Here is a 20,000-nt window from a genome sequence, read left to right on the forward strand (position 1 = left end):
ACACGAGCAGCAGCACAGACGGGTACCGGGTCTTGTTCAGGACGGGCTGGCACAGGTGGATGGTGGACATGGGGAAGTTCTCCAGCTCCTCCTTCAACACAAACACCAACGTTCACACAGGTTTGTCCAAAGGTTCATCCGAAGCTGCACCACGGAACTTCTAAGGTGGAAGATGTTACAGCCTCAGTTCTCCTGTTCCCTGACTTGTTTTGTGTGTTTTCATTTCTTTTTCTTCTCTCCTGATTCCTGCTGTGACGACTGCGCCCTGATTGGTGAGACACTAACACACCTGAGCAACAGACCTTCTGAAAACTGGTCTGAAGTGTCACGCTGCAGGTTTGTGGAACTTCCGGTTAATGTTTTTCTGTGTAAATGTGTCGTATTCTCCAGCAGTTTCATAAATCTTCAACCAACAAACTCCACAAAGAAGAAACATTCTTCATGAACAATTTCTCCACAACGATCAAGAGAAGAAAGAACAAAACTTAAACAAACAACGAGACTCATTAGTCACACGACAAACTCAACTCATGTTCTGCTCCTGGAGACGTGGAGAATTTAAACGTCACAAATCAGTGTCTGTGTGAATCTCCACATCATCAAGTAGATTTTTAGTTTGAATAGTAGAGTGAGTGTGAGTGAAGCGAGTGTCACACTCCTTTAGTCTTTGTACCGTCTGTGGGAAAAGTTTGGTTGAAAATGAAAGTGCGTTTGAGGCTTTGTGGGATAATCGGCCTAAACCTGTTGTCAACATAAATTATAGTTTTACACTTGAAAAATATGATGAAAATTACAGGAATTACAGTTACATTTTTGGCAAGAAACATGTTTTTCTGACATGATTTCAACAAACTAAAGGTGTTTTCTTATATTCTTATTTATAATATTGTTTAAAATAAAATAAAAACAAATAAATAAATAAAATACAAAGTGACACTGGAGCAGTTTTGTCCCAGGTAACAGTTATGGCATTACTTAACGAGACGTCACAAATGAGCTCACAGTTTTCAATTGAAGTAAAATTCTAAACCTAAAAATGGCCAAACTTAGAAAAATATTTGTAAATTATTTTGTAAAACCTTAAATATAATAATCTGAAGTGAAATGAGCTTCATAGGAACTTAAAGAAGACAATAATGAACCGTCAAAGATTTGATTTTATTCATTTTTTATCTTTAAAAAAAAAAATCTTTATAAATTTTAACACTTTTTATGTATTGTTTTTATTTATGATTTATTGTCTTTTATCGTATTGATTTGTTTGTGCTGCACTCTGGAAACTGTCATGTTTATAAAATAAAGTGAAAGTGGAAAGTGCAGCGAGTCACAGTTTGGAACATAAAACATGAACATTTGAGTTTGTTCAGTTTTAAATCAGATTAAATATAAACTCATATTTCAGATGTTGTAAAAGTGGAGGTGATTTTGTTTTGTGTGATCGGTGCTGGGGTGGGGGTCTGTACCTGCGTGTCACAGTCCAGCAGCCGCACCGCCTGGTCCGTCACCTGCAGCAGCATCTCCTGAGTCCAGATCTTGTCCTTTTTGTCCAGCAGAGCCAGTTTCTTTATGGCGTCGTCCACGGTGGCGATGGATTCACTTTTGTCCATGATAAACGTGGAGAGATGCTGCGAGGGACAAACACGTTTAATATTTCAGAAATCACCCGTTACTCATCATCATTAAAACTTCTCTGTTCCATTTGTTCTTTTCAAATTCAGTTAAGAACGAAAAACTATCAGATGTGTTCACTGGTTTTACCATATTTAACAGACTGTGCAGAAATTTGGGGCAATAACTATAAAACTGCGATAGAACCATTGATAAAACTTCAAAAAAAAGCAATTATTTATAAAGTCAAATTTCATGACCACACTAATCCACTGTTTATTCATGCCAAATTACTCAAACTGAATGATTTGATTCTGTACCAAACTGCACAAGTCATTAAAGCTAAAAATACACACTTACCAAAAAATCAACTACTTTTTTGTAAAAGGGAAACAAACTCTAACTTAAGAGGCGTTTTGAATTTTAAATGACCTCGTGCTTGAACGACAAGAAAAAGTTTTTGTGTCTCTGTTTGTGGTGTGAAATTATGGAACAACTTGAAAATAGAATTAAAACTTTGTTCGAATAAACATGTATTCAAAAGGGCAATTAAAAAAATAATTATTTCAAAATACTGTGCGGAAGAAATGAGTGCTTAGGGTCTATGTGTGCATGTATATGTATGTGTATGTATATGTATGTGTATGTATATGGGTGTATATATGTGTATAGTATATATATATATATATATATATATATATATATATATATATATATATATATATATATATATATATATATGTATGCATGGGTATGTGATGTGTATGTAGGTATGTATATATTATATCTGTGTATATGATGTGTACTGTATCTGTGTACATAATATACATATATTTGTTGTTGTCTGTTAGATTGTAATGCAGTGTAGGTACTGTGCAATTATTCTTTATAATGTACAGGAAATGAGACGTCTGTATTTGTTCTTCGTTAATTTGGGACTGTAGAAAAAAGGGGTGGGGTTAAATAAGTATTTACTTCCTCCCACTCCTTTTTCAGACACAAGGAAAAGTCTGCGTAACATTTATTTTGCCTGTTATTATAGAATAGAAATAGTTACTTTTTGTGTTCTATCTATGTATTTAAGTTTTGTTTTTTTTATTATTATTTATTAATTTAAAAAAAAAAAATTTAATTTATGTTCTATGTATTACTGTCCGAAATAAATAAACATAATAATAATAATAATAATAATAATAATAATAATAATAATAATAAAAAAAGTTTGTTATTTAATTTTTCCGTTTAGTCTGAAACAAAAAAAGAGATTTCGACCTCTATTTCCAATATTTAATTTAAAGTTTATTTAAAAAAAACAGTCTTGTGTCTATTTTAATGTTGATATTTGATTCTCTGGTTTATCTGAAGCTCTGCTGCTCAGCGTCGTCTGAACAAAGGAAAGTTTATCTCTGCTTCTGTTTCTCGTCGTGGATCAACAGTGACTTTCTAAGACGAGAAAATAAACTCGTCGCTAAAAAACTGCAATAATTTTTCAGGTTCGTCCTTCAGCAGCAGAATTTCAGATAAACCAAAGAGAATAAAATACATAAATTAAAATAGGCACGAAAATGTTTTTATTGGAATAAACTTTAAATTAAATATTGGAAATAGCCGTCGAAATCTGTTGGGTTTTTTGGTTGTTTTTTTTTACACTAAAACGGAAAAATGAAATAAACTGTTTTTGGTTCTTCATTGAAATTCAAAAGAACAAATGGTACATGAACCAAAAGCTCCAATAATCACACAAACTTGACTCCTGTTTAACTCCGGTTCTAATGTTCTAATGTTCTGATGTTCTGATGTTCTAATGTTCTAATGTTCTGATGTTCTGATGTTCTAATGTTCTGATGTTCTGATGTTCTAATGTTCTAATGTTCTAATGTTCTGATGTTCTGATGTTCTGATGTTCTGATGTTCTGATGTTCTGTTCTATGTTCTGATGTTCTGATGTTCTGATGTTCTAATGTTCTATGTTCTGATGTTCTGATGTTCTGATGTTCTAATGTTCTAATGTTCTATGTTCTGATGTTGATGTTTAATGTTCTGATGTTCTATGTTCTATGTTCTGATGTTCTGATGTTCTGATGTTCTAATGTTCTAATGTTCTGATGTTCTGATGTTGTAATGTTCTAATGTTCTGATGTTCTAATGTTCTGATGTTCTGATGTTCTAATGTTCTGATGTTCTGATGTTCTGATGTTCTAATGTTCTGATGTTCTGAATGTTCTGATGTTCTGATGTTCTGATGTTCTGAATGTTCTAATGTTCTGATGTTCTGATGTTCTGATGTTCTGTTGTTCTGTTGTTCTGTTGTTCTAATGTTCTGATGTTCTGATGTTCTAATGTTCTGATGTTCTAATGTTCTGATGTTCTGATGTTGTAATGTTCTAATGTTCTGATGTTCTAATGTTCTGATGTTCTGATGTTCTGATGTTCTAATGTTCTGAATGTTCTGATGTTCTGATGTTCTGATGTTCTAATGTTCTGATGTTCTGTTGTTCTGTTGTTCTGTTGTTCTGTTGTTCTGTTGTTCTGTTGTTCCTGGTCACACTCAGAGCTGGAGTTGTGTTTGTTTGAGTATTTTATTCCATCTTGTATTCAGTTTTATTTTGTTCGGTCCCTGAGGTCGCGGCGTCGCCTCTCCACAGATCTGACCTGTGACTTGACCTGCTGATGTCACCTGTTTGTCTTCACGGAGCCCAGTCGGTGAAATGCCAAAGTGTGAAACGTTTTATGAAGGCAAAGCGATAACATCTCCATGAGGACAACAGGTGACCGACAATTACCCAGAAAAGTTCCATAGTTTATCTTTAATAGTGTCTTTGGATTATCTGTGAATAAAAATGAGGTCATTGTTTATGACTCTTTCCTCTGATCTGTTCTGATGTCGTTTCCTCGTCACACACAAACCTGGAGTTCTGTTTTGTTTCATCACAAATTATACATTTAATTCTATAAACAAATCGAGAGAACGATTTAAAGACACATTTTTCCTACAAAGAATGTGATGAGACAATAATGTTGACAGGCCAAAAAGCAGGTGAGTGTGGAGAAGAAATGTGGATGATTCTGAAGAATTCTTGGTTTAGAAAGTGGAATATTCACTCAGAAGAACCAGTGAACTGAACTCATGAGCACTGTTATTATTATTATTATTATTATTATTATTATTATTATTATTATTATTACTAGAAAAGCAGTCAGAGAGCGCAGACCTCCGCCAAGGACTATCCCCATTTTTTATATAAATTGTGATAAAATCAGTCTTGTGGATCAGATCCGGATCAGCCTTTGGAATATGAAAGAGGATCCCATTGTCCATCCCTGAGTCAAATTTCATGGGGTTTGGTCAATAATTAATCGAGATATTGAGAAACAAAATTTTTGGCCCCATTTACCACAATGTTAACTAAAATTTCAAAGTGATCCAGAATCCAGGATTTCTTCCGGATCAGCCCCAAAATGAAATCAGTTCTTCCTTTTCACATTTCCAACAAATCCTGAAAATTTCATCAAAATCGGTCCATAACTTTTTGAGTTATGTTGCTAACAGACAAACAAACAAACAAACAACAACAAACAAACAGACAAACAGACAAACAAACAGACAAACAAACAAACAGACAAACAAACAGACAAACAGACAAACAGACAAACAGACAAACAAACAAACAGACAAACACCGGCAAAAACATCACCTCCTTGGCGGAGGTAATTATTATATTTTTTTTCTTTTCTGTCCAAGACTGCGTGAAGTCGCCTCCATCAAACACAAACCTACAAAAACTAAGTCCATGGTTTGTGCTGCTTTAGTTCTGGAGATATGAACAGGTCACACTGGGGTCACAGCCCCAGGAAGCTTCAAAACTCTCTAAAAAGACTAAATGTTTTGTGCTGCAAAAAGTTTCATTTGTGTGATTCTGGTTCTTAACATGTTTCTATTTTTGTCTGATGTCGTCGCCACAACAACTGAAAATGTTAAAATTTACTAAAAAACTGCAAACTATTACATAAATTCTTTCAGTTTTGTTTGTGCTGTTTTGTTAATATTTAACATTTTTTGTAATTTTACTTTATTTAGAAAATTATTATCAGGTCATGAACTAATCACAAACTGGTTTTAAGTCTAAACTTATTTCCAGCTCATAAAAACTGACCTCAGAAGCTTCATTCTCGTTTATTTCAAAATGACTTGAGCAGTAAAATGATCTTGCTGCACTGACACATCATTTCTCTACTTTAAGTCCTTTTCTGATAGATTTAAATGTTTTTATCTTACATTTTGGTCAAGCTCTTTTGCAGTGTGGTGATACAGGAAGTGCTCCACTGTGTTTCTAAAAAACTCCACCCACCTTCACTAGAAACATTTGGATCATTTCAGACCTGGAGTCCTGATCTCTACTAAAAGTAAAAGGAGGTGTTGAGGTGGAGCAGAGCGTCTGGAGGTTTGTAGATGCAACAGATTCAAAATAAAGATTTACTCAAACAAACACGACTCGAGTTGTGAGTGTGACGAGGGAACAGCGTCAGAACATGGACTAAAACTCACTCGGCTCAGTTTTGTTTGATATAAAACAGGATGTTTAACATAAAACAGTGTAAATCCGTGTCTTACCTCGACGTGGTACTGCGACGTCTCCTGCATGATGTAGTTGGAGTTGGAGTATTTTTTCCGCTGTTCTGTCGACAAAAGGAAATAAAACCGTCACAAACAAACCATAAATCAGAATCAGCTGAAATCACAGTTTAAAAACCCGTGGCGTCCACAGACCGTTGGTGTGTAGAGCGTTCATGTTTGTGCGTCTGGAGGCGGAAACGCTCGGCCTTGTGGGAAAAATCACTGTCAATGATTGAGCTGGAGGTTAAACCAGGTGCTGGAGATTAGAGTCCTGCTGCGGTTTACGACGCCGTGTATCTGCGGTTAATCATTCTTTTCATATCACGTCTCATTCAAACGTTACGGGTCCATCTGCTGGAGGACGGTTTAATGAGGCACTTTGAAGGACGGACGATTAGAAGCTCGAACCAGGAAGTAAAATCTGTCCTCCACATCACTGCTCCATAACAGTAAAACACTCATGACGTCACAACAGGACGAGCAGCTTCATATACGACTGTAGTTTTATACGAGTTTAAAGTTCTGTGTGATTAAACAGAGATGGACACGAGAACATTGTTGGATCAGTTTTGAACAACCTGAGAAAAATATCAAGTTGTGGTTTTACAATTTATGTTTCAATTTGATTCTGTTCAAGTTCACGTTTTAAAAACACGAAGGAACAATCGACAAGAAACTAGAAACAGAAAAATAAAAACAAGAATCACATTTCAGATCTGAACTGTAGGGTTTTTACACACAGGGAGGGACCTGACACACGGGGAGGGACCTGACACACGGGGAGGGACCTGACACACGGGGAGGGACCTGACACACACAGGGAGAGCACCTGACACACACAGGGAGAGCACCTGACACACGTGGAGGGACCTGACACACGTGGAGGGACCTGACACACGGGGAGGGACCTGACACACGTGGAGGCACCTGACACACGGGAGGGGACCTGACACACGGGGAGAGCACCTGAACACGTGGAGGGACCTGACACACGTGGAGGGACCTGACACACGTGGAGGGACCTGACACACGTGGAGGGACCTGACACACGTGGAGGCACCTGACACACGGGGAGGGGACCTGACACACGGGGAGAGCACCTGACACACGGGGAGAGCACCTGACACACGGGGAGGGACCTGACACACGGGGAGGACCTGACACACGGGGAGGGACCTGACACACGGGACCTGACACACGGGGAGGGACTGACACACGGGGAGGGGACCTGACACACGTGGAGGGACCTGACACACGTGGAGGGCACCTGACACACGGGAGGGCATCTGACAGACGGGGAGGGGACCTGACACACACAGGGAGGGCACCTGACACACGGGGAGAGCACCTGACACACGTGGAGGGACCTGACACACGTGGAGGGACCTGACACACGTGGAGGGACCTGACACACGGGGAGGCACCTGACACGGGGAGGGACCTGACACACGTGGAGGCACCTGACACACGGGGAGGGGACCTGACACACGTGGAGGGACCTGACACACGTGGAGGGACCTGACACACGGGGCGGGGACCTGACACACGGGGAGGGGACCTGACACACGTGGAGGGACCTGACACACGTGGAGGGACCTGACACACTAGGAGCCTTTGTGATTCGATGCTTCTTTCAGTCTTGGAGCAGACGTCGCCTCTAATCCAGAGTGATCAGATTTTCAAAATAAAACACTGGGACGTCTCTGGTTTGTGGAGGTTGATAAAAATAAAATAGTGAAACGAGTCGTAATGAAGTAAAACTGTTGCACTCGGCTCTAACGTGAGTCACTGTCGTCACATTTTCTTTGTGTTTTGTCGTTTTTAATCAGATTTTCTGTATTTTTTCAAAACAAATGTCAGTTTTTGTCTCTTTACTGTTGCAGGATCAGATTGGTCCAAAACAGAGACACTGGGACATTTCTTGTTTAAACTGGGACAAATAAGTGGTTTTGTATAAATGTGTGGGACAGAGGGACAGAGGGACAGAGGGACAGAGGGACAGAGGGACAGAGGGACAGAGGGACAGAGGGACAGAGGACGGGGACACAGGGACGACTGGAATCTCTGCTCTAAAATAAAATCAGTATTTGTGGAAAACACCGTAGAAATACTGAGACTGAAGCTTTCACAGAAGAGTTGATCTCTGCGTCTTTGTGGTTCATTTTCGTCGTGTGTTTTCGTGAGATTCTTAACGTTATTTCGGTGGAGGCTTCGTCACCTGCTCGTCTCCATGGAGATGTTATTGCTTTGCCTTGAATGTCCCACAGTGTGACATTAAAAACCTCCATCTGTCCAGTGTGTTTCTCTTGCTCAAAAATACTGTACAGTTACTGTCTCTGTGGTCAGGGGCGCCTCTCCACAGATCTGACCTGGAATGGAGCCTGTACTTGTCTCTCTTGATTTTATCTTTACAGTGGAACATTCAAAACAAAACAAAAACATCTCCATGGAGACGAGCAGGTGACTGACCCTTTAAACCTTCAGATGGACTTTCAGAACGAGTTATATATTCATTTTATGTTTTTTATAAGACGGTTTGTTTCAATAAAAACTCAGTCATAAAACATCAGAGCTGAAGCGTCTCAGGGACAAAATAAAATCAACTTTATATTTTGTTTTATGGAGGATTTTACTTCAAAACAACGAACCTCAAGCAAAAGGAAAACCACGATGTAAAACACTGAGCCCCGACTGGTGAGTGACAGACGTTTGTCACAAAGACACAGAACTTTATTCAGTCACTCCAGACCCAGTGGTTTAAACTACTACTGTAGCCACAGCTGCCCTGGGGCAGACTGACTGAAGCACGCCTGCACACACACACACACACAACACACACACACACACACACACCACTTTCACACTACTCAGTGTGGGTGAAGTGTCTTGCCTAAGGACACAATGACAGTTTTTGTGACTGGTTCCTCCTGTGGCTCCTGATGTTCCCAGAGTCTCCATCCAAGTCCAGACCAGGTCCGACCTCTGAGCGTCTGACATCTGACGGGATCAGACTTTGACAAACCGGTGCGACCACCTGGTCGAGGTGGTTCACTTCCTGCGTCCTCCTGACCCACTTCAGCCCAAAACAGACGAGTCGAGCGGAAACGGCCGAGATCCAGAAACAGTGAATCTGAGGTCCAAAAACATCCAGACCTCCCGAGTGGACCAATGAGAGGCTGAGAGGTCAGTGTGTGGGCGGGGCTTCAGTGTGTGGGCGGGGCTTCACATTTGCAGACTCTTAATAATGTGATCAGGACATTTCTCTTTATGGACAAACTTCAGGTCGATTGTGTAAGAGTTTTATTGTTACATTAAGAAGCTTTTATCAGATGTGGGCGGGATCAGGTCAGAGTTTAGGGTTTAGATTAAGATTAGGCAACGCCAGGACTCGGCAGAACATCGATTTATGGAATTTTCAGTTCAGACCAATCAGAGCGAGCGTCCGCTCAGAGCAGCGAGGCTCAGTGTGACGAAGGTCACTTTAGGAGAGACGAGGGTTTATAAATATATATATTTTTAAAGTTCATATTCCAGAAGAATCTCAGCAAAATCTGACCTTCATGAAGCTGAACAGCAGCAGGTTAAACTCCAGGATCCACAGAGACGTGAGAGAATCTGGAGCTCGACCTCCATCTCACTCAGACAGAGGGGGCGGGACTTATCCAGGGCTTATTATAGATGCATAGATCACACACACACACACACACACACACACACACACACACACACACACACACACACACACACACACACACACACACACACACACACACACACACACACACACACACACACAGTCACACACACACACACACACACACACACACACGTCACACACACACACACACACACACACACACACACACACACACGGGACACGTCACACACACACACACACACACACACACACGGACACGTCACACACACACACACACACACACACACACACACACACACACACACACACGGACACGTCACACACACACACACACACACGGACACGTCACACACACACACACACACACACACACACACACGACACACACACACAAGACACACACAGTCACACACACACACACACACGACACACACGTCACACACACACACACACACACACACACACACACTCAGTCACACACACACACACACACACACACACGTCACACACACACACACACGTCACACACACACACACACACACACACACACACACACAGTCACACACACACACACACACACACACACGGACACACACACACGTCACACACACACACACACACACACACACACACGGACACGTCACACACACACACACACACACACACAGACACACACACACACACACGGACACGTCACACACACACACACACACACACACACACGACACACACACACACACACACACACACACGTCACACACACACACACACGACACGTCACACACACACACACACACACACACACGGACACGTCACACACACACACACACACACACACACACACGTCACACACACACACACAGACACACACACACACACACACACACGTCACACACACACACACACGTCACACACACACAGACACACACGGACACGTCACACACACACACACACACACGGACACACACACACGGACACGTCACACACACACACACACACACACACACACACACACACGAACATGTCACACACACACACACACGTCATACACACACAGACACACACACACACACGGACACGTCTCACACACACACACACACACACACACACACGGACACGTCACACACACACACACACGGACACGTCACACACACACAGACAGACACACACACACACGTCACACACAGACACACACAGACACACGGACACATGCACACACGGACACATACACACAGACACACACACACACAGACACATACACACACACACACACACACAGACACACACACATGGATGTCACACACAGACGTCACACACAGACGTCACACACTCTGGTCAGAGGAAAGTCCAGAGGTGACGTCAGCTCTGCTTCTTTCACTTCTTCTGAGCCGGAGCCTTCACTGCTGAACACAGGCGTCAGGTGCGGCAGGTGCGGCAGGTGCCGCTCTGAAAGGGGAGCTGCTCATGTTTTATTAAACACTGACTTTTATGCCAGTCAATTCTGCACAGCAGCCGTGTGCAATAAGAGCCACTTAGGAGCAGATGGAGCGGTCACAGAGGCCACGGTCCGAACACGACGGACTTTAGAAAAACATGAACCACTCTGGACTTTAAAAAAACTTGAACCACACTCTGGACTTTAGAAAAACATGAACCACTCTGGACTTTAGAAAAACTTGAACCACACTCTGGACTTTAGAAAAACTTGAACCACACTCTGGACTTTAGAAAAACTTGAACCGCACTCTGGACTTTAGAAAAACTTGAACCACACGCTGGACTTTAGAAAAACTTGAGCCACACGCTGGACTTTAGAAAAACTTGAACCATGCTGGACTTTACAAAAACCTGAACCACACTCTGGACTTTATACATCATGTGGTTCAGGTTATTATAAAAAGTGTTCTGAGTGTGACGTCACCAGTGTTGGGGAAGTGACTTTAAAAAAGGTTAGTTTGCTCGTTACTCGTTAATTCTTCAAAAAGTAATCTCTTACTTTACTCAGTTACCCTCTTTTTACGTTCTTCGTTACTTTGGTTCTTTTTACTTAAACTCCATCTGAGGCTAAATCCGGCACGAGACCGACAGTCGAGAAGAAATGTGAGAGAAAGAAGAGAAGAAGTTTGCAGAGAGAGCCCAGGAGGACGTGAAACTGTTCAGAGTTAAACGGGTGAGGTCAGTCTGCCCGGGGGAGTCACCTCGGCGGGTGAGGGACGGACGCTCAGTGCTGGAGGATGAGGAGGACGAGTGCACTTCCTTTACTTTGTCACACCATCCATCCATCCATTTTCTTCCGCTTATCCGGGGCCGGGTCGCGGGGGCAGCAGCCTAAGCACGGACTCCCAGACTTCCTTCACCCCAGACACGTCCTCCAGCTCCTCCGGGGGGACCCCGAGGCGTTCCCAGGCCAGACCAGAGACATAGTCCCTCCGGCATCTCCTGGGTCTTCCCTGGGGCCTCCTCCCGGTGGGACATGCTCGAACACCTCCCGAGGGAGGCGCCCAGGAGGCATCCGGAACAGATGCCCGAGCCTCAACTGGCTCCTCTCGACGTGGAGGAGCAGCGGCTCTACTCCGAGCTCCTCCCGTGTGACTGAGCTCCTCACCCTGTCTCTAAGGGAGCGCTCAGCCACCCTGCGGAGGAAACTCATTTCGAGCGCTTGTCCTTTCGGTCACTACACAGACTCATGTGTACTTTGTAACACGTTACACCAAACACTGGACGTCACCCACAGAGTTCAGCTCCAGTCGAATGAAGCTCACGAGTCACAGAGGAGAATTAAAACCAGGTCCAGATTAGGAACAGGATTTTATTAACGGATAAAACCCCAGGATCATGTAGAGCGGATTTATACGAACATTTTAAAGTCAGAATAACGAGGCTCACAGCAGCAGAGGCCACAGTTGATGGAGCCGGAAGTGTCCATGCACACTTCCTGTTTGAAACGTGGCAGCGAGTGGGTTAGACGTGTCTGTTCAGCTAAACCGTCTGTGGGCTGAACCTGTCAATCAAAGTGAACACAAACGGAAGAGTCGGGTTCAGATTCTCAGAGTTTAACACCGTCAGGAGTTCAGGCGAAGGACAGGGGCCAGTTTAACTCTACAGAGAGTTAATGTTAATAAAACACAAAAATGACAACATTGAAACTTAGAACCTAAACTTAACCCTAAACCCTAAACCCCTGACATTAAAGCTCCTGTATCACGGAACCTGACTCCTGTGAACTTTAGATCCTGTTCTAATGTTCTGATGTTCTAATGTTCTAATGTTCTGATGTTCTAATGTTCTAATGTTCTGATGTTCTGATGTTCTAATGAATGTTCTAATGTTCTGATGTTCTAATGTTCTGATGTTCTAATGTTCTAATGTTCTAATGTTCTGATGTTTTGTTGTTCTGATGTTCTGATGTTCTAATGTTCTAATGTTCTGATGTTTTGTTGTTCTAATGTTCTAATGTTCTGATGTTTTGTTGTTCTGATGTTCGAATGCTCTAATGTTCTAATGTTCTAATGTTCTGATGTTTTGTTGTTCTAATGTTCTAATGTTCTGATGTTCTAATGTTCTAATGTTCTAATGTTCTGATGTTCTAATGCTCTAATGTTCGAATGTTCTGATGTTTTGTTGTTCTAATGTTCTGATGTTCTAATGTTCTAATGTTCTAATGTTCTGATGTTCTAATGCTCTAATGTTCTAATGTTCTGATGTTTTGTTGTTCTAATGTTCTAATGCTCTGATGTTCTAATGTTCTGATGTTTTGTTGTTCTAATGTTCTGATGTTCTAATGTTCTGATGTTCTAATGTTCTAATGTTCTGAATGTTCTAATGTTCTAATGTTCTGTGTTTGATGTTCTAATGTTCTGATGTTCTGATGTTCTGAATGTTCTAATGTTCTGATGTTCTAATGTTCTAAATGTTCTAATGTTCTGATGTTCTGATGTTCTAATGTTCTAATGTTCTGATGTTCTGATGTTCTAATGTTCTAATGTTCTGATGTTCTGATGTTTTGTTGTTCTGATGTTCTAATGTTCTGATGTTTTGTTGTTCTAATGTTCTAATGTTCTGATGTTCTAATGTTCTGATGTTTTGTTGTTCTAATGTTCTAATGTTCTAATGTTCTGATGTTCTGATGTTCTGATGTTCTAATGTTCTGATGTTCTGATGTTCTGATGTTTAATGTCACACTCAGAGCTGGAGTTGTGTTTGTTTGACTAAATCTTCATTATGAGTCCAAAGCTCCAAACCCTCTGTTCCACCTCATGATGTCATGAAGTGGTAGTTTCCAAGTTCTCAACTCCTTTTCCCTTTAGTTGAGTCGAGATCAGTGACTCCAGGACTGAAATGATCCAGTTGATTCTAGAGACGGTGTGTGGAGTTTAAAAACTGTTTGTTCCTGTACCTACCACATGACATCACGAGGTGGAACAGAGCGTTTGGAGGTTTGCAGATGTAACAGACTCAGAATAAAGAAACAAACAAACACAAGTCCAGCTCTGAGTGTGACCAGGAACAACAGAACATTAGAACATCAGAACATTATTTTGACTTGTACATTTACATTTATATAATTATGTTTTATTTCACACGTGTCTCTTGCTTTTTTTTTTTTTTTTTGCTTCTTATTTAGAATTTATGATCACTAATTATACTTTTCTCCCCCCCAGAGACACTGAGAGACTCTCCGGGGTTAAACGGTCCTGTTACCCTCAGGTCATTCAGAGCCACTGGAGCTTTACGTTAAAAGACCTTAAAGAGTCGACGAGACGGATCAGGTACAATTATGTAACATTCCAGACGCAGCACGTCATCCGCACGATGCCACGGAAACAGAAAGAGAAAAAACACACTGTGGTACCACTGTGGAACATTCTCCATATAACCCATGGAAACAAGCAGGAGTCGGGTTTGTGGAGATGCAAGCTCACAGTAACAATGCAAGTTACACAAGTAAGAAGAGAAACAAAAAGAGCCACACTGGCGATAATCTTTACATGTTTACATTTTAAACCTTCCTTCATCTGCTCTGTCCCTTTACAAATAAATAAGAAAATAAGAAGTTTCACTCTTTTGTCTCAAAGCTCCTGAAGCTGCAGAGTCTGACAGCTCCAAACTGTCATGAGAGTTTATGAGAAAATACCAGGAGTTTATTACAGTAATTCAACCAAAAATTCAGCACAAACTCAACAGGATCATCACTTTCAGCCAAATGAGCCCAACCAGACCGAGACTTCAGCTGTTCCTGGAGCTGCCCAGACCCGAGCAGAGCCTCACATGTGCACAGTTCTGCTGCGATGGGAGGCTGCTGTCTGAGTCTGAGTAAGACGAGAACCTCCTCCAGACGTTTCCTCTCCTTTAAATGCTCCCTTTATTTACCCACAGACGCCGAGCTCCACCCAACGCTGGCACAAAAACAGACACTCCCTATGAACACAGGCCAGTGTGGAGCCAGCGCGGCGCTCTGCTCCTCCGAGAAAAACACACACTGATCCAAACGTGACACTCATCTGAGCAGGTATCAATACTGAAACTCCTGAGGCGTGGGTCAAATGCAGAGGACACAGAGACAATCAAACACTTTTACATTTAAAACAGAAACAAAACAGACAGAACTGTTCCTGAATGTGTTTAGAACAATCTGGAGCTGCAGCAGAACAAGTACAGACAAACACACTCGTTTTCACCATAAACCTGCACAGATCGATGGATTCTCGCGAGATTTGTGACTGTGAAGATAATCGGGCGACCAATCACGTCGCAGCACTGAGGTTTGGGCGGAGCCAAAGGTGAAGAGCTCGAACGAACCAAAACAAACATGGCGACAGCGAGAGACGACCTGCAGTCTAGTTTAGTGTCACTACAGAATATTTAGTTTGTGAAAATCGTGCAGAGGAAAGAGACGGAGACTCTGAGCTTTTCTCTTGATCTGATTTAACTCAAGTTTGAGTTTCGTCTTGTTTCGCTGTTGTGACGCTTCAGCCGATCAGAGTCAAACAGACGCTCTGTGTTTTGAGACGTTCAGGTGAAACAAAATGGAGTTTAAAGTTTGAGCTGTGACCGAACTTCAACAGACGACCTGACAGGAGCAGAGTCGCCCTGTGCCAAGGTCCTGCCGCCGACTGTGGGACACGACGACTGCTCCTGTCCCAGAGTGTCCGTGTCCCAGAGTCTGCAGCAGGACCTTGGTCTCTGTTATCAGTGCAGGTTTGAGGTTTGCACACGTCCACTGTTCGGTCACAGAACATTTACAGGCTCCTACAGACGAGATCTGAATCCACGGCTTCATTTCATATTTTGATTTGAAAATGAAGAACACAGAGACACAAATGGACGTGTGCAAAGTCCAATTTACCAATTTACCCTCATGAGCTCCATTTGAGGTTTTCACTGCAGTAAAAATAAAGATAAAAATGACATTTGTTGTTTTTAGTTGAAGGTTATTTGGCTTATTTCAATACATTTACGTGCCTGTGTGTCTCATTAGCTCTAATCTCTGAGTGTGGATCATTCTGAACATTTTAAATCACAATATTGATCTAAAACAAGTTCATAAAAGAAACAAGAGCTCTGACTTCAGTGTCCCAGTATTTCTCATAATCTTCAGATGAGCACGACAATAAAGCCAGAAAATCTTCTTTTTGTGTGTCATGTTTAGGCCTGTGCTGCTGACACCCACAGACAGGTGAGGACGAGCACACGCCGCACAAAAACACGACTCATTCTGACCCGTCTCGCTGTACAACTTTGTCACTAATTTAATCCAAAATCCGTTTAATCCGTGAGTCACATTTGAACAGTGAAACAGTGGGACGGTGTGGCGTGTGGTGTGGCATGTGCCAGTCGGGCGGGGAAATAAATCTGGACTCACCGTACAAGGCCTTGGCGCTGAGTTTGCTGTCCGAGCGCGACACCCCACTGCAACGACACACACGCCGACCCGGGTTACGCTTCATTCTGCCAGACCCAGAACCCCGACGTGCCCACAAAACCACACCAGTCACTCAAGTCCACACACCAGTCACTCAAGTCCACACACCAGTCACTCAAGTCCACACACGAGTCACTCAAGTCCACACACGAGTCCACACACGAGTCCACACTCAAGTCCACACACGAGTCCACACACACACACGAGTCACTCGAGTTTGGACTGAAACAGTGAGAAGTGACAGAGTGAGAAGCAGGTGAAGCAGAGAGGAGGAGGAAAGAGGGAGCGAGGGGGAAAGTAAACAGGACAGAACAGTGGCCCTGTGTGCTGCTGCGCTCCTGACCCGTCACCTCCGCCGGGCCAGAGTCTGTCTGCAGACCTGCACCCGGAGGACCCACCCCCACAGACCTGCACCCGGAGGACCCACCCCCACAGACCTGCACCCGGAGGACCCACCCCCACAGACCTGCACCCGGAGGACCCACCCCCACAGACCTGCACCCGGAGGACCCACCCCCACAGACCTGCACCGGAGGACCCCCCACAGACCCACCCCGGAGGACCCACCCACAGACCCACCGGAGACCCACCACAGACCTGCACCCGGAGACCCACCCCCCACCCACGAGGACCACCCCCACAGACCTGCACCCGGAGGACCCACCCCCACAGACCTGCACCCGGAGGACCCACCCCCACAGACCTGCACCCGGAGGACCCACCCCAGAACTTGTCAAGTAAATTGATTTTACTTTTTACTTTTAAGTCATGTTCTGATAGATTTAAGTGTTTATATCTTATATTTTGGCCAAGCTTTTTGCAGTGCACAGACCTGCAGCCACACGCCCCTCAACATTTTCCTTAGTTTACTCTTTACGAGGAAATGATCGTCTTTGCTTCATTATTCACTGTTATTAAAAGCTCATTTCATTCTTTTTAGCACTTCAAACATTGTACATTTGTTCCCCAGTGTCCCTGAGCTCCAGAACATTCTTCTTCAGTCTCCAGTCGTCTGTGAAGATGTGAGTCTGGTCATCAGATCTGTGATGTTTACAGTTTGGAAAAGGGTTTGAGTCTTTAGTGTAAAACTGTGTGAGGACACAGAGACTTTGTTGTGTTTTGGCTCCTGTGAGTTTCCTCTCTGTGGAGGTGGGTGACAGGAGGGTCCTTTGGGTGCAGGTCTGCAGGCAGGTCCCTCAGCAGAGTGACACAGATCGATATGAGCAGAGCAGCAGGAGTGAAAAAACAGGACAAAAACAGGACAAAAACAGGACAAAAACAGGACAAAAACAGGAGTGCACTCACTTGGACGGCTTCGACGGAGGTCCTCCGACATTCATGGCTCCAGGCATCCACCTACGACAGGAAGAACAGAAGTATGAACAAATATACAAGTTTTATTTATTTTATTTTGGTGAATGTTTTTTATGTTTCTCAAACTGTGAGCTCCTCCTGGTCCAGTATTTCTCTAAATGCCCCAAATGACGTCGTTTATTTTGGTTCTAATGTTTCCTCATCACAAACCAGAAGTGGGAACAAGTCGTTGTTTTGCAAGTCTCAAGTCTTTGACCTCAAGTCTGAGTCAAGTCCCAAGTCACTGACCTTCAAGTCCAAGTCTCAGTCCCAAGTCTCAGTCCATTCTGTCAAGTCAAGTCTCAAGTCTTAAAAATAGTGACTCAAGTCTGAGTCAAGTCCAAATCACGACTCACACGTCTCCACCTCGGTCACACTCAGACCTGCAGCTGTGTTTTTGTTTCATTCACACGTTTAACTCACAAACCTGCACATTTAACACGAGCTCTTCACTCACACATAAAAACAACCTGTTCCACCTTGTGATGTCATCATGTGGTGATACAGGAAGTGCTCCATTGTGTTTTTAAACTCCACACACCTTCACTAGAATCACCTGGATCATTTCAGTCCTGGAGTTTTGATCTCAACTGAACTAAAGAGAAAAAGGAGCTGTTCAAAAGACATGACATCACAAAGTGGAACAGAGCGTTTGGAGCTTTGCAGGTGTAACAGACTCAGAATAAAGATTTACTCAAACATGTGTGAATGAAACTAAACACAGCTCCAGCTCTGTGTGCGACGAGGGAACAGAGTTAGAACACGACTTAAACCTCACAGGAGTCAGTTTTGTTTCATATCAGACCTTTAAATCCTGCTGTAAATTTATCTGGACATGTTTTAGTTCAACAGAGAATCATTTTCAGAAAGTTTGACCAATCAGAGAAGCACATCGTCCGTCTGTATCGAAACAAACACGGCGCCTCGTGAGTGAAACAGAGAAAGAACTGGACTTGGCGACAGACGCTGAACTGAGGCGAGATTTTGTTGTAAATAAAATCTGGTTTGACGGGAGGATTTCAGAGGAGCTTTAGCAGATTATTGGTGTGAGTCCTGGACAATAAACTGCCCGTCAATCTCAAGTGTGAGTTGTTTGTGCCGTGACTTTACCGGAACTTAGATCTGTTAAAAGGAATAAAATCTGAACTTTTTCCTTTTCTGTACAAAAAGTATGTTTATAAAAAATCCTGACGCGCTCTCACATTGAACGGCCTCCAGGGGGCGCAGGTCTGGGCCACAGCGGCGGGTCTGAAGCAGAACCTCAGTCTGGTCTCACAGAGGAACATTCTCTGTGTCATTACAGAACCACAGTCCTGCAGGCGTCACCATGACAAAGACTCAAACTCTAAGGTCCATGTGATGTCTAACCCTGGTTTGTGGAGGTTGGTGATAATAAATAGTGAAGTAATGAAGGAAAACTGTTGTGCAGAAACTGTTCATGACCAACATGAGTCACTAAAGTCACATTTTCTTTGTGTTCTGTCGTTTTTAATCAGATTTTCTGTATTTTACCCAAACAAAAGTCAGTTTGTGTCTCTTTACTGTTGCAGGATCAGATTGGTCCAAAACAGAGACACTGGGACATTTCTGTATAAAACGAACAAATCTACAGGGACAGAGACACGGGTCTTGGGGAAAATGGAATGTTTGGTCTAAATGAAGTTCTTGACTAAGGAAGCTGCTGGTGATGCTTTACAGAGACATCACACTGGGGGTGTGCTACATCCATGTGCACTGGTGGAATGTTCACCGTTACCATGGAAACACAATGCACAGTTAAGAATAAAGCTCAAGAAAAAATACAAAAGTGATTTAAGGTGCACATGTTCATTTTCCTGTGATC

The 20,000-nt window shown here is 42.8% G+C and overlaps 1 protein-coding gene across 2 annotated transcripts in view; it reads right to left on the bottom strand.

The window, feature by feature from the left end:
* Positions 1 to 20,000, bottom strand: part of eps8l2 (EPS8 like 2) — a 66,345-nt gene that overhangs the window by 27,912 nt on the left and 18,433 nt on the right. For both annotated transcript variants that reach the window (XM_055155842.1, XM_020933068.2), the window contains 5 exons: positions 18,110 to 18,160; positions 16,745 to 16,791; positions 6,221 to 6,285; positions 1,464 to 1,625; positions 1 to 91 (listed from right to left, as the gene is read on the bottom strand). The exon at positions 1 to 91 is cut by the window's left edge and continues 59 nt beyond it. In XM_055155842.1, the coding sequence (XP_055011817.1) occupies positions 1 to 91; positions 1,464 to 1,625; positions 6,221 to 6,285; positions 16,745 to 16,791; positions 18,110 to 18,156 (412 nt within the window). In that variant the 5' untranslated portion in view covers positions 18,157 to 18,160. The remainder of the gene's footprint in view (positions 92 to 1,463; positions 1,626 to 6,220; positions 6,286 to 16,744; positions 16,792 to 18,109; positions 18,161 to 20,000) is intronic.

This window comes from Boleophthalmus pectinirostris, unplaced genomic scaffold, assembly GCF_026225935.1.
Source record: "Boleophthalmus pectinirostris isolate CB_2022bp ecotype Guang Dong unplaced genomic scaffold, ASM2622593v1 HiC_scaffold_2, whole genome shotgun sequence".
Taxonomy (NCBI): Eukaryota; Metazoa; Chordata; class Actinopteri; order Gobiiformes; family Gobiidae; genus Boleophthalmus; species Boleophthalmus pectinirostris.